We start from the raw sequence: 13,762 nt of genomic DNA, 5'->3' as shown, positions 1-13,762 counted from the left end.
CCACGAGTTATTTTAAAGAATGAGTGCTTCAAGGTCTTATGAAACGAGTTTTTTATACTACTTTTTGTAATTTGCCCTTTTTAAGCCGTTTTTAAACAAAAATGTTTACTTTCCTCGATTTAGGGATTTTCGTGGCGGTTGGTAATGTCTTAATTTTAAAAGTGAAAATTTGATCAAGTCTTCAAAGTTGCCTTTTGTTTTATCCAAATTCTGTCACAAAACACGAATGTGAGAGATAATCTTTCATGAACGCCCGCTGAAATACATGAAATTCCCAAAAATACGGTCGCGAATTTGTTGCTTGATAAATCCTGATAAATAATTCTTTGCACATTTCGTAATTTAAACTGACACGCATGACGAATCAAATTTTGCCAACCTAAAAATTTTCGTAAAATGTTCCGTGAAATAATGGCTATAAGGACATCCCAGATGATGACGTCGCGTTAATATGTCTATTAGAGAATCAAAATGGAGGCAAATTACAAAAAGTTAATTTTTTGACAAACGTAACGAGTTTGCTGATTTCTCAAAGAATGAACTTTTTTAACAAAGAATAAAAAGTTTACTTTGTAAAATGGCACCTATTACCCCGGATTGTCTTTTAGAGACATGCAAACAACATTTTCTGCATTCTATCCTGAGCGACCAATTACAAGTTTGACATACTTACATAATTTGACAATTACAAATATCATACATTGTCATCTTTGGTTGTCAGTGTTGTCACCTCGGTTACATTTCACAGCTATTGCTATTTTGAGAAATTCTTCGATTCTTTTTTCCATTATTGTGTACTTCCGGAAGATGTTATAAAACAAAACAAAAAAATTAGAATTGGGAACCATTTTTATATTAAAACTCTACAACTTTTCTATTTAAGGTTTTGTTCTAAAATAATAATTAGGGGAGCCAATATCCGAGGATTTTTACTTTTACACGTAAAGTGCCTATGTATCGAAATCCATTCTACACCCGGTAGATCAAAGACATCAAGGCTGTTTAATAACGTGACTTCATTTAAATTTATAATTAAAGGAGGCTGACTTTAAAATTATATTGGCAACACTTTGATTTGAATTGTCAAAGAGTTAACAGTTGTATCCAAGCCAGGTGTTTGATACAACTGTTAACTCGCAGTTTCATATTCCGTATTGAATTTTGAAGCGCCACTTTGACAAACCAAATCAAGATGTTAATGGTATTGCCAATCTAATTTTAAAGTCATAGCCAACTTTAATTATAAATTTAAATGATCTCACGGTACTTACATCTTACTATTAATAGAATATTTTATTCGCAAGTAGGCCGAAACATTTCCTTAATTTTCACAGTTTTTATACCGGAACATTTTTTTTAACTCTGAACATATTCCCTATGTTCAGTTTAAAAAGCACAAATCAATGCATTGAGTGTACCAGTATTTGCCACACAACCAATAGACTCGACCCATCCGTAGTTGTTAAATTTTGAAATAATGTTAAAAATTGTTTCGATTGATGGAATTGTTTTATCGGAATAAGTCACGTACATTTCTTATGCTCTGATTGGCATGGTACAAATGCATTATGTGTTAAATTTATTTTTCTTCCTACACTATGGTAAAGTTGAATTTTACCGTCTCCATAGGGACGAGAAAGTAGGTGTTTCTACGGCTAGCCTTTCCAAAAAAAAAAAATGGCTAGGCAGTAAATTTTTTTTTAACTTTTTTCAATAGAGGGCGCCGTAATAATATTTACAAAAAAAAAGATTTTTACGATTTTAGGTAACTTTTTTGGTTCAAACAAAAGCCGTATTCTTTTTATAAAATAACCTGCTTAATAAAATCTAATATAAGTAAATTTTTATTTTAAAATTACCAACAGATATAGATTTCTGCAGAAAGTTATATCTAACTGTGTGTAGGTGCCGCTGCGTTTCGGACTGTTTGTTTTGTTATTAAATCAAATGGTTATTGTTGACAGTTTGTTGACAGACAAAAATTATTGCAGTCATGTTGCGTAGGAAGAAAAATAATGTGTAAACCTTGGCGGCAAAGTGATTTTTCCAGGCTTCAAGAAGTGTCCAGGCTCGCTAAAGCTCGCCTGTACATTTCTTCTTTCAGCCTGAAAAAAATTCCCTTTACCGCCTAGGTTTACAATATACTATTAACTCAATAATAATTCAAACAAGTTGTCATTTTTTTTTAAATTGTCGCAAACTTGGTTACCTGATTAGATTACATACATGCATTGATCTGTGTTTTTTAAAACTGAACATATGGACTAAGTATGTGCTATGTTCAGAGCTAAAAACATGCCCCGGTATGTGATTGTATACGTCGTATTTGAAATTGACCAATTAATTGACACTTTTTTTTAACTTTTCAATTTTCGAAATTGATTGAAAGTTAAATGAAGTTTATAATAACATAATAAAAGACGATAGTGATAAGTTTATCATCATTGTATGAGTCAAGGCCGGTCATCAGTTTTTATTTATTACGAAACAGATATGCTAACAGTTCACCCCTTTTTGTAGATAATATTTAATTGCCTGTTGCGTACACATTGGTATTAGAGTTATCAATACAGTTATTACAAATAATAAATACATAAAAATGTCACGTCATTGTTTTCTTCATAAACTCTAAATACATCAAATACAACATTGCACATTCATTCATTTTGATTAGTGTTAAATGCCCTGATATGGCTATGATTTTAGAAATATTCTTGTCACTTCTGGTAATCGGTATTCTAATATTGTGGTTTCGTCAGAAAAATAAAAACAAAGATTTTTATAAAAATATTCCCGGACCTCCTCCTCTTCCGATATTTGGCAATATTCTGGAAATTGGTTCCACAACAAGTAAGTTGCATTTAATGCATGTTTATTATGAATCTACTGATCTACTGATTTGTACACATTTGAAAGACAAGTCAAATATTTTTTTCATCCTACAAAAAGAGAGACGTAAATAATTAAGGCAAAAAGAGAAGAAAACGTTTTTTTTACTCATATTGGATATTAATGTAATTTTTTTTTTCCATTGGATAACACGAATCATTACACACGGCTCGTTGAATAATAATTTTAAATATCATGGCAACTAGTTTATAAGTATAAGTTTATAGTTCAATCGCAAAATTTTAATGCAATGATATCAAGTAAACAAAGTAATTATTTTAAAATGTCAGTTTCAAACGTCAGTTTCAGTTTGTCTAATATGAAACTTATTTATCAATTTCTCTTCACAGTCGTAGAAAAAGTATAGTATTCTATTCGAGCATAATAGCTACTACTCACTCGGATGAATTAAGCCACTCGCCTGCCTCCTCACGAGTAATAGTCATCATTATCCGCTCATTGAATAATAAATATACTATTATCAATTTCATTACTACAATTAAAATATGTAGTAGGTTATATTATTAGGAGCAAAAATGAGACTTTATATGATAAGGTTGGTAGTTTAATATACATACAAGGTAATTCACGAGTAATGATGAGCCAAACAAAATTTGTGATGCAACTAATAACACATGTCCCTCATAGTTTTTTAGTTTGTGTTGTTATTCATTATTATTAATGTCGGGCATGTTGACTATGTTGTATAAAATTAACATTATCTTTTAAATCCATATAATCGGTACAAATGTAATGTTGGCTGCATCACAAATTTCGTTAGGGTCATTATTACTCGTGAATCGGCCTATACACAGCGTGAATATAAAGTTTGGAACAAAATTCATAATAACGTTATGCGATATTTTTAAGAAAATCACTCGGACAGGTCGATTTTATTTCGAAAAATGCCATCCTGTGACGTGTAATTTGTTTAAGTGACGTCATCAGTTTTTGCGCAGTGACGTTACCATCAATTTTTTTAAATGACAACCCCCATTTTTTTCTTCTATTTTTGATAGACCTTCCTAGTACCTAAACGATGAATGAAAAAAATTGGTAGGTATAGTTTGTCCAGCGAGAGATTGGTTGACATAAAAATCATTAAATTCTACGCAGAGAAAGTAGTACCTAGCGCGCGTAAAATTTGAAATATATCCTTCAAGCAGTAACATTTTGTGCCCTGAAATTATGCTCTAATTAATGAAGTACCTTAACGAATAAGAGATAAAATGAATGAAAACATTACAGTTGCAGTATTTTACACGAAGACGTGTACTCTTGATAACTACTTGCGTCAAGAATATTTAAAAGTAGAGACTTAATTTTGCTGGTCGTGAAATGTCTACGAAATTGTTGTGTTCAAAATAGCGGAAGATCAGTTCGTGAAGCAAAATATGGGGAACTTCTCAGGGGGCTAGGAGTTAAAATAAAACAATTCCTGGGGTTGAAGGACGCCTGTATTTAATTTTTCAAATAAATAAAATCAAATACGTTCTTGTTTTCACCTGCAGTAACTGGTTAATTTCAAATTAAATTTCTGACTTACCCAAAATTATGGACAGTGCTGCTCGAGTATCCTTAAGACATAATACGTAATATAAACATAAAACAAAAATGGACAACGAGATCGTCAAGGTTAATTTAAATTAAATCCTGAGACTTCCTGCAGACGTTTGTCTGAATGACTGACTATCGTGCGCCAGTCCGAATTCAATTTGACTTATTAAAATATATTCTAGAATATTAACTTTACTTATTGAATAAACATCAGAAGAGCCTGTGGCGGTAGAAGACTGAAAATTTAAAAAAGAAATATTTCATTAAAAAAACTAACTTTACAGTACACAACCCTTGTCTTACTGCTCTGCACCATATCATTGAGTACTTGATGAACTTCTTGCTTAATATTGCAATGCAAGTCTGCTGTAACTCTTCTGGGACGCTGCCTCGTCAACTTTCTTGATGATGTTTTAGTTGGACCATCTTTATACTTTGACACTGTGTTTTTGCTAACTCGTGAGCATCTCGCAGTGACCTTTAAGAAAAATACTTTTAACCCTTGTCTAATCTGACCTAATCAATGATGATGTCAATAAAATTATGATATAATACTATTTTGTGTTATAAGGTATGAAAAGCAACCTCCAGTGGACTTTCAGTTGTAAGTTTTTCATTTATGAAAAATGAATAAGCACTTGCATCATCCTCTGGGCTGCTGGGTTGCCAGCTACAGTCAAATAGCTTCGGGTTGCCTACAAAACAGTTTTAAAGCAATATAATTAAATTAAAAATATTATCTTCATACCTTTTCATGAGTCTAGATATTGTTCGTGATATCACTAAAGGGATTCATGTTTATAAATTGTAATGTCACTTGAAACAGGCACTCGGAGGTAAACAATAGGGAACCGATAGAACAGAAACAAACTAAAACAACAAACTAACTAATCTTAAAAACTTAGGAAGTTTAAACACCACAAAAAAAATAGTTAAGCAAGAAATAACGAACAAAACACATATTACTCGGAGGTTAACAATACGGAACTTAGTGAACAAACTAACTTATCCCAGATAATTAAGAAGTTTTAAACACAACAAAATACCTCACTTGAAGACGAAAGAGCAAATAAACCACACACGGTGTTGACGATTCAAAATGACAGCGGCAACGACAGCAGCTGAAATTTGACAATTTGCTGTGAAGCATGAATTGGCGTAGGATTACAATGCCCGCGAAATTATTTCAAAGGTACCACCACAATAATTTATTTTATTAAATTTTTTTGTATTGTATTCTAGTGCATTTTGTAGTGTTGGGTTACAAGCCTACAATTCAAACTCTCCCAATCTCTCGCTGGACGGAGTTTACCTTACATAACTATTTTGGCAAATGAAAATGGCAAATATTATTTTTAAAAATTAATTTAATTTTTCATGTAAAAATTTCAATTGACCTCAAACAAATACAAACAACCATCTAAGGTTAACAATAAAGTTTAACGCAAATGTTGAAATTATTCCCTGCCAACCATTTGGCACTTACCGACACTTTGTACACTGCGCTCAATAATGTCAGGGCTTTTCGTTCCGTTTTAGAGCGAATTCGCTGCAGTAAATCTTCTAAATTGTTTGGTCGATTAAAATAAACCTTCTAGAAGGATCTATCAAAAAGAGAAGAAAAAATTGTGGGTTGTCATTTAAAAAAATTGGTGATGACGTCATTGCGCAAAAACCAGTGACGTCATTTAAACAAGTTGCACGTCACAGGTTGGCATTTTTCAAAATAAAATCGACCTGTCCGAGCGATTTTCCTGAAAACATCACATAATGCCATTATAAATTTTGATCCAAACTTTATGTTCACACTGTATTTGAATAGCCGAAGCACATGAAGCTTCATTTTTGTTCCTAATATACTGATGCCCCAAAATTCATGGAACAACTCAGTGGGGCAATGTCAACTCATGTTAGAAAATGATGAGAAAAATTATAAATTAATTCTACATCTTTTAGATTTGAAGATATTGAGTTTCAAAAGGTGCAGCTTTGATCTCGTTTATTTTAAATAGGTACTAATAAAGATTTTGAATATTTGTTTTTTACTAGCCAGTGCTATAATAGTTAATTCTGAATGATTGTGATCCTGATCAGGTTTGCAATTACCCAGATACTTTATTATTTCGAATATTTCCAGCATTTCCAAGAGGTGATTTTATGTCGGTGTTCACACCGCAAAGCTTTGTTTGTCCGCGGATGCGACTTTATACGAACGCTAACACTCGAAGTTCAATCAAAGAAGGTGAACCCTTAAATAACTACGTTTATTGAATAATGTGGTACAGTTGGCTGGTTGGTGGGTGAATGTACAATGCTGTTTTTATCATTTCTGGTCTTACCAGATGCGCAGGCGCCCTAACTCACCCTTTGGTAGGGGTGTCTTTTGTGACGGCCTGCGGGCCGTAACATCCCGCCGCCCTTGAAGTCCCGTAGGGGGGTTCAAAATACATTATACATAGATATAGCAAAGAAAAAAGAGGGGGGGATAAATATACAGATACTTAAGTATTATACATTATACATAGATATAGCAAAGAAAAAAAAAAGGGGGGGATAAATTACATTAGATTACAAAAAAAAAAAAAATGATTGAAAACAATAATAATACGTCTAACACTATTATGTGAATGGCATGCACGAAACTGATAATGGTTTATAATGACTTTCGATTGGAAGCACACACTTTTCACTGATAGTAATTAATAATGACTTTCGATTGGAAGCACACACACTTTTCTCACACCACGTTTGTATGTCCCTCTGTTGGTTTTTACGGTGACCACTGGAACGTTGCCGTCGCTTCCAGGGTGCACCTGCTGGATTCTGCCTAAGGGCCAGCAGAGCGGGGGAACGTTGTCTTCCACTAGCAGGACCAAATCACCGGGCTGCAGGGACGGCGATGGTGACTGCCACTTTGTGCGGCCTTGTAGATAGGACAGGTATTCTGTTCTCCACCTTTTCCAGAAGTGTTGCCTTAATCTCTCCAAAAGTTGGTGTCGAGACAGCTGATTGATTTTGAGTTCGGTGAGGTCGGGCTCCAATGGTGCTGTTAGCGCTTCGTCAATGAGGAAGTGCCCGGGTGTGATGGCCGTAAGGTCGTTGGGATCGTTGGACATGGGGACGAGGGGGCGGGAATTTAGGCATGCTTCTATACGAGTCAGAAGAGTATATAACTCGTCATAAGTTAAAACTGTTTCTCCGACGACTCTTTTTATATGAAATTTGACGGATTTGACGCCAGCTTCCCACAACCCCCCAAAGTTCGGTGTTCGAGGAGGAATGAATTTCCATTGAATGTTCTCGTTACTCAATGTCGTTACAAGTTTACGTGAGATTTCAGAATTTTGAAAAAACTGGTGGAGGTCAATAAGGTCTTTGTTGGCCTTGATAAAATTTGTGGCGTTATCAGAAATGATAGATTTGACGGTACCGCGGCGAGAAACAAATCTTTTTAATGCGTCTAAAAAGGTGTCAGCAGTGAGGTCTGAAACCAATTCAATATGAATAGCCTTTGTGCTCAGACAAATGAATAAACAGACATGGGCTTTAATTGTTTTTTGCTTTCCGCGCCCGCGATGTGTCTTAATCAGAATCGGACCACAATAATCTAAACCGGAATTTATGAACGGTCTGGCCGGTTCTAGTCTTTTAACAGGTAGATCTCCCATTTTCTGTTGTGCGATAATAGGTTTCGCTCGGAAACACGAGATGCATTTGTGTATAATTTGTTTTATTTTGTTGCGACCTGCGATGGGCCAATATTGCTGTCTGATGGATGCTAACGTTGATTGTGTGCCTGAATGTAAATTTTTCACATGAAAATGACGTATGATGGCTTCCGTGACGTTATGATTTTTTGGTATTAAAACCGGGTGTTTCTGATTGTATGCTAAGTTTGCGTTTCGAATTCTACCGCCAACTCGGATTACACCATTTTCGTCTAGGAATGGACTTAGATTACGTATGGTGCTGTTTTTCTGAATTCCGCCGCCCGTGGACAGTTGATGATATTCTTCAGCGAACGACCTTTTTTGAATTGACTTTACAATTACGTTATTTCTGCTTGGTAATTTGACGATAAATCTTCCCGTAACGTCTTTTTGAAATGTTTGTATAAAATGATTTTCGGTTTTTATTTCGTCTTTGGTCAGATTGTTTGAACAAAGAGGTTTATAGCCCTCTACCTCCCAGAATCGGCCGACTAAGCTGTTAAGATTGTCCATATTTATGGACACATTGTTTGTCGAGACTGTGCCTAATCCTTGAAGGTGTAGTTGGCCCCCGAGAACCCACCCTAAGTGGGTATTTTGCAGACGCAGATGTCCGTTTTGCAATGAAATTTGCCCATCTTTCAAAAGTGATAAAAATAATCCCATCCCGAGTAATAAATCTATAGGGCCTTTAACATTAAACGCTTTGTCGGCAAGCTCCAAATGTTGGGAAATTCTTAAACCTTCCTTTGAGAACGAGGTCAGCGGCAAGTTACCTGTTATTTTACTCAGAACTAAGCAATTTAAGTTTGAGCCATAATCGCTACAGATGGATTTTATGCTGATATTTACAGATTCCGTTACATTACTCGGTTGGGCGTTTATTCCAATAATTTTATTTGTGATCGGAATTGTTTTCAATTTTAGTTTGTCTGTCTCGTTATAAAGTTTGATTGAGACCCTGCGTCCAGCAAAGCTCTGCACTGATGATATTTTTCGTGGCAATCTTTTACTAAGACCACGGCGGTTAATAACAAATTTTCGGAATGTTGTGCGTTGCAATGGCTCACCGTGCTGGTTGAAGGAATTGAATCGTTAATCTGGGTCTTTGTCCCATGTAATAACGTGTGATGACGGCTCTTACAATCGCTACAAGTATTATTTGATTTACAGTTAGCTGTGCTGTGATTGCCCCGGAGACAGTTTTCGCAAAGTTTTAAACTGATGACTTGTTTTAATTTCTCATCCGTACTTAGCCTTAAAAATGACGTGCACTGGTGTAACGAATGGTTAGTTTTCTTACAAAAGGCGCAAGATTGTTTATTTGTTATTACGCTATTTGATGACGACTGATGTTTAGATGATTTATTTTGACCAGATTTTTCCTGTGAAGTTTGATTAGCGCTGCTTGCCGTTATGGAAGCTACATGTTGATACCGACTTTCTAAAAAATCTAACGAAGTTTTTGAATCGGGCATTTCATTACCTAATTTGCCTTGCCATTCGCGGTTGCTGTGGAAGTCAAGTTTATCCGGTATTATTGTGACAAGAATATCATCCCAATGTTGCACAGGCCTATTTAACGCCTTAAGGGCTGCTAAATTGGATCGAACGTCATCCGACAACTGCCGCAGTGAAGCTGCTGTGCATTTGTTTATTGCCGGCGAATTGAGTATTTTTCGGATATGAGCTTGTACAATTAATCGTTCGTTACCATATCGCTTTTCTAAAAGAGACCATGCTTCATCATAATTCGCTCCGCTAATGGCGAGATTTTCGATTGTGTGAAGTGCATCGCCAGATAATGATGATTTGAGAGCATTTTTTCGATGCTGTTTAAATTGTTGTTATTGTGTATTAACGACTGAAATACATCGCGAAACGATAACCACTTTTCGAAATGGCCGCTAAACTCAGGTATTTGGATTACCGGTAAATTAATTTTCGAGTTTTGGTGTGATTGTATCGCGGTCGAACTCTGATTATTGTTAGTCGCGGCTACTTTTGTTTTGTCGTAACTTTCAATCGCGGTTGCAATCGCAGTCATCATCTCAAAATATATATTTTCAAATTCGATTCTTTCATTTGTCTGAGCTTCGAGTTCTGCAATTGAAACGTTATCTTCAATCTGCTCTTGCACCTTATTAAACTCATCAAGGGCATCACGAACGGCGTTTTCTCGCGTTTTAATTGAATTTATGTTTTGGTCTGATGTGAAATCTTCAACAAATTTGAAAGTTCTGGCTAAACGCTGTTTGATTTCTTCCCGTTTACGCTTGAGTTTGTCGGAGTTAATTTGACCTCCCACCATGATGATGTGATAATTTACATTAATATAATGATAAACAATGAAAATGAGTGCTCTTCTGACTCGATAGAAACGTGTAATGGTAATTGTAGGATGAGGAAATTAGGACTGACCTTTCTCCTGCTGGTAGGGCTGCTTCCTTCTGCTGGTTGACCTCGTTGTGGCTCGTACCTTGATTTTGATTAGGATTCTGATAATCCGGCTCGAAGGACCAATGTTCACACCGCAAAGCTTTGTTTGTCCGCGGATGCGACTTTATACGAACGCTAACACTCGAAGTTCAATCAAAGAAGGTGAACCCTTAAATAACTACGTTTATTGAATAATGTGGTACAGTTTGCTGGTTGGTGGGTGAATGTACAATGCTGTTTTTATCATTTCTGGTCTTACCAGATGCGCAGGCGCCCTAACTCACCCTTTGGTAGGGGTGTCTTTTGTGACGGCCTGCGGGCCGTAACAGTCGGTTTTACCTCAAATAACGTATGGCAACATGGCTTTCATTTTTCTTTCTTATTTCCATGGATACAACAAAAATAAAATATTTGCCGACTATTGGGATACATAGAATGTTTTTAAATGTTGCCACATTTACTGTAACAAATTGGTCCATATCTTCTACAAAAAAGAACATTAATTTTTTAAACATTTTTACCTGATATTTGAATGACTATTTAACAACGTAATGCTTAGCTGTTTCGCGAATTTTGGGGCATCCAGTAATTGTACGATTTTTTTTACGAATATCTAAATTGCATCAAAACTAGAAATTAGAAAACAATAATTTAATAAGATTTTGAAAAATTAAGATCGAGCCAATCGTGAACCCCAAATTTACGATATATACAAAACAATTTAAATTGGAAGAATCCGCCACTGTAGGACATTTTTGTATTTTATATGATTAGGCACTTCATCTGCTTAATCAGATAAAGTGAAATTTTTACCTTCTCAATGAAGTCATATAAATTGTAGCTTAGTGACGTTAGAAAATAAAATAAATGTTCACTTTCTCAACAGCTTTCTTAGATGTTATGCTAAATTTTGTAAAAAACTATGGAGGAGTAGTACTACTGCATGGTGGTCCAATTCGCAAAATATTGTTGGTTTCCGATTACAAATTCCTGGAATGTGTTTTAAGTTCTACAAAAATATTAAACAAGACTGACAACTACCATTTCTTTCGCCCATGGTTGGGAACTGGCCTATTAACCAGTGATGGTAATTGAATAAAATTTAAAGAACAATGAACCATAACAACTGAAATTTTTCTAGGCCCCAAATGGAAAAAACATAGAAGAATTTTAACACCAGCATTTCATTTTCAAATTTTAGAACAGTTCATCGACGTCTTTGAGTCTGGAGGCAACAGCCTGATTCAAAAGCTCGAAAAAGAAGTGGGAAAAAAGAATGTCGACATTTACCCTTTCGTCACACTTTGCACTTTGGATATAATTTGTGGTGAGTTTATTGATTACTAGTTATAAGGTAGATGGTTTAAAATTATAATTAACAGGAACTCAAAAATTTGTCATAATGATTGTTATCACATACTTACCTATAAAGATTATTATCAGACGCGTGACTTTCTAAAATTTGTTTTTAGAAACCGCAATGGGAACGAAAATCAATGCACAAGAAAATTATGATTCTGAATATGTTCGCAGTGTAAAGGACGTGTGTAGAATAATTATCGAACGTTCATTTTCCTTTTTGCAATTGTTTAATCTAACTTATCCTTTGACGAAAAATTATTACGTAGAAAAAAAGGCTTTAAAAGTCTTACACCAACACACAAACAGCGTAATTACAAAGAGACGAGGCGAATTAAAGAACCCAGCAACAAAGAAAACGCAGGTTGACGATTTTGGTCCTAAAACTAAAAAAGCCTTTCTTGATTTGATTCTGGACGCCAAGGTAGACGGTAGATCACTTACACAAGAGGAAATACGTGAAGAAGTCGATACATTTATGTTCGAGGTAAAATGACACGTTATTGGTGACTTTGAAAATAGTAGAGATTTTAGGGTCACGACACTACGGCTTCGGCCATAAGTTTTGCCATATTTTGCCTAGCTAATCATCCTGAAGTTCAGGCTAAAGTATTAGAAGAGCAGCGACAGTTATTTGGTTCAAACAAAAAACCATCTCCCACATACGCAGACTTGCAAAGTATGAAATATTTGGAACAAGTTATTAAAGAAACTTTGAGGCTATATCCGTCTGTGCCGTTTTACGGCAGAAAAACTAACGAAGCTGTAGAATTCAGTAATAGGTATAACATCTTTTGCTACTTTTTGAAACTAACGGAAACATTGTAGATGGTAGCATTATTCCGGAAGGTGTTACGATTACTCTTTTTGCGTACGCAATTCATCGAGATCCTAAGTACTTCGAAAACCCAGAACAATTCAATCCTAGCAGATTTGAGAAAATCGATGGTAAATTGCCATATTGTTTTATCCCCTTCAGTGCTGGACCAAGAAACTGCATAGGTGAATGTCATATGGACCAAATAAGTGATTAATCCATGTAATTTTGCAGGTCAAAAATTTGCAATGTTGGAAATGAAAAGTACATTGTCGAAAATTATTCGAAAATTTGAATTAATGCCATCTACACCTCAACATAAATTACAATTGGCGGCAGAAGCTGTTTTGAAATCAGCGAATGGAGTAAAGATAAGTTTAAAATTGAGAGATTAATCTTCTATAAATGGACTGAAATACACCACAATGTACGAAATCTTCTTATAAATGAAAAAATGTAGAAGATTACAAAAACAAAAGAAAAAGGCAAGGAATTTTATTGTTAAAGGAAATGCAATATAGTATATCTTCTCTCCACACAAAATATTATTTGATATCTTAGAGAACAGGGAGTTAGTATTTGAAGGCTTCATTTACGCGTTTTTAACACAATTTTTTGCATAATCGTACGTAACATTCTGATTTAGTAAAGTTACAACCAAATTGATTCGAATGTATTTAGTGCTAGTTTTAAGAAAATCTTGCTAAATAAGAAATTCAATGAATTTTATTTGTGCTATTAGTAAAATATTGTTTTATAATAATAATAAATTAATAATAATAACAAAGCCATGGCCGCGAACGAATTTGCCGTACCAGTCCAGTCTTACTCATTCGGCGTTTTGAAATGGAACGTCGATGAGTTAAAACATCCCGACCAGGGAAACGAAGAAATCCTTCGTCCAGCGGGTGTATCACCCCATGTAACAAGGAAGAAGGAAACTGACGAACTTCGAGAACCTACACGATCACGTCGTCCTGGAAGCTTTTGA

At 35.0% G+C, this 13,762-nt stretch overlaps 1 protein-coding gene across 1 annotated transcript; it reads left to right on the top strand.

Annotated features, from left to right (window-relative positions):
• Nucleotides 1-2,567: 2,567 nt before the first annotated feature.
• LOC138131908 (cytochrome P450 4c3-like) lies at nt 2,568-13,558 on the top strand. Its single transcript, XM_069049176.1, has 7 exons — nt 2,568-2,850; nt 11,482-11,682; nt 11,737-11,922; nt 12,068-12,441; nt 12,489-12,729; nt 12,783-12,956; nt 13,006-13,558. The coding sequence occupies exons 1-7, from the start codon at nt 2,691-2,693 to the stop codon at nt 13,164-13,166; spliced, it is 1,497 nt and encodes a 498-aa protein (XP_068905277.1). The 5' UTR covers nt 2,568-2,690; the 3' UTR covers nt 13,167-13,558.
• The last annotated feature ends 204 nt before the right edge of the window (nt 13,559-13,762 follow it).

This window comes from Tenebrio molitor, chromosome 5, assembly GCF_963966145.1.
Source record: "Tenebrio molitor chromosome 5, icTenMoli1.1, whole genome shotgun sequence".
NCBI classification, from domain to species: Eukaryota; Metazoa; Arthropoda; class Insecta; order Coleoptera; family Tenebrionidae; genus Tenebrio; species Tenebrio molitor.
Note: the sequence above shows the minus strand (reverse complement) of the source record. Positions and strands in the feature narration are given on the sequence as shown.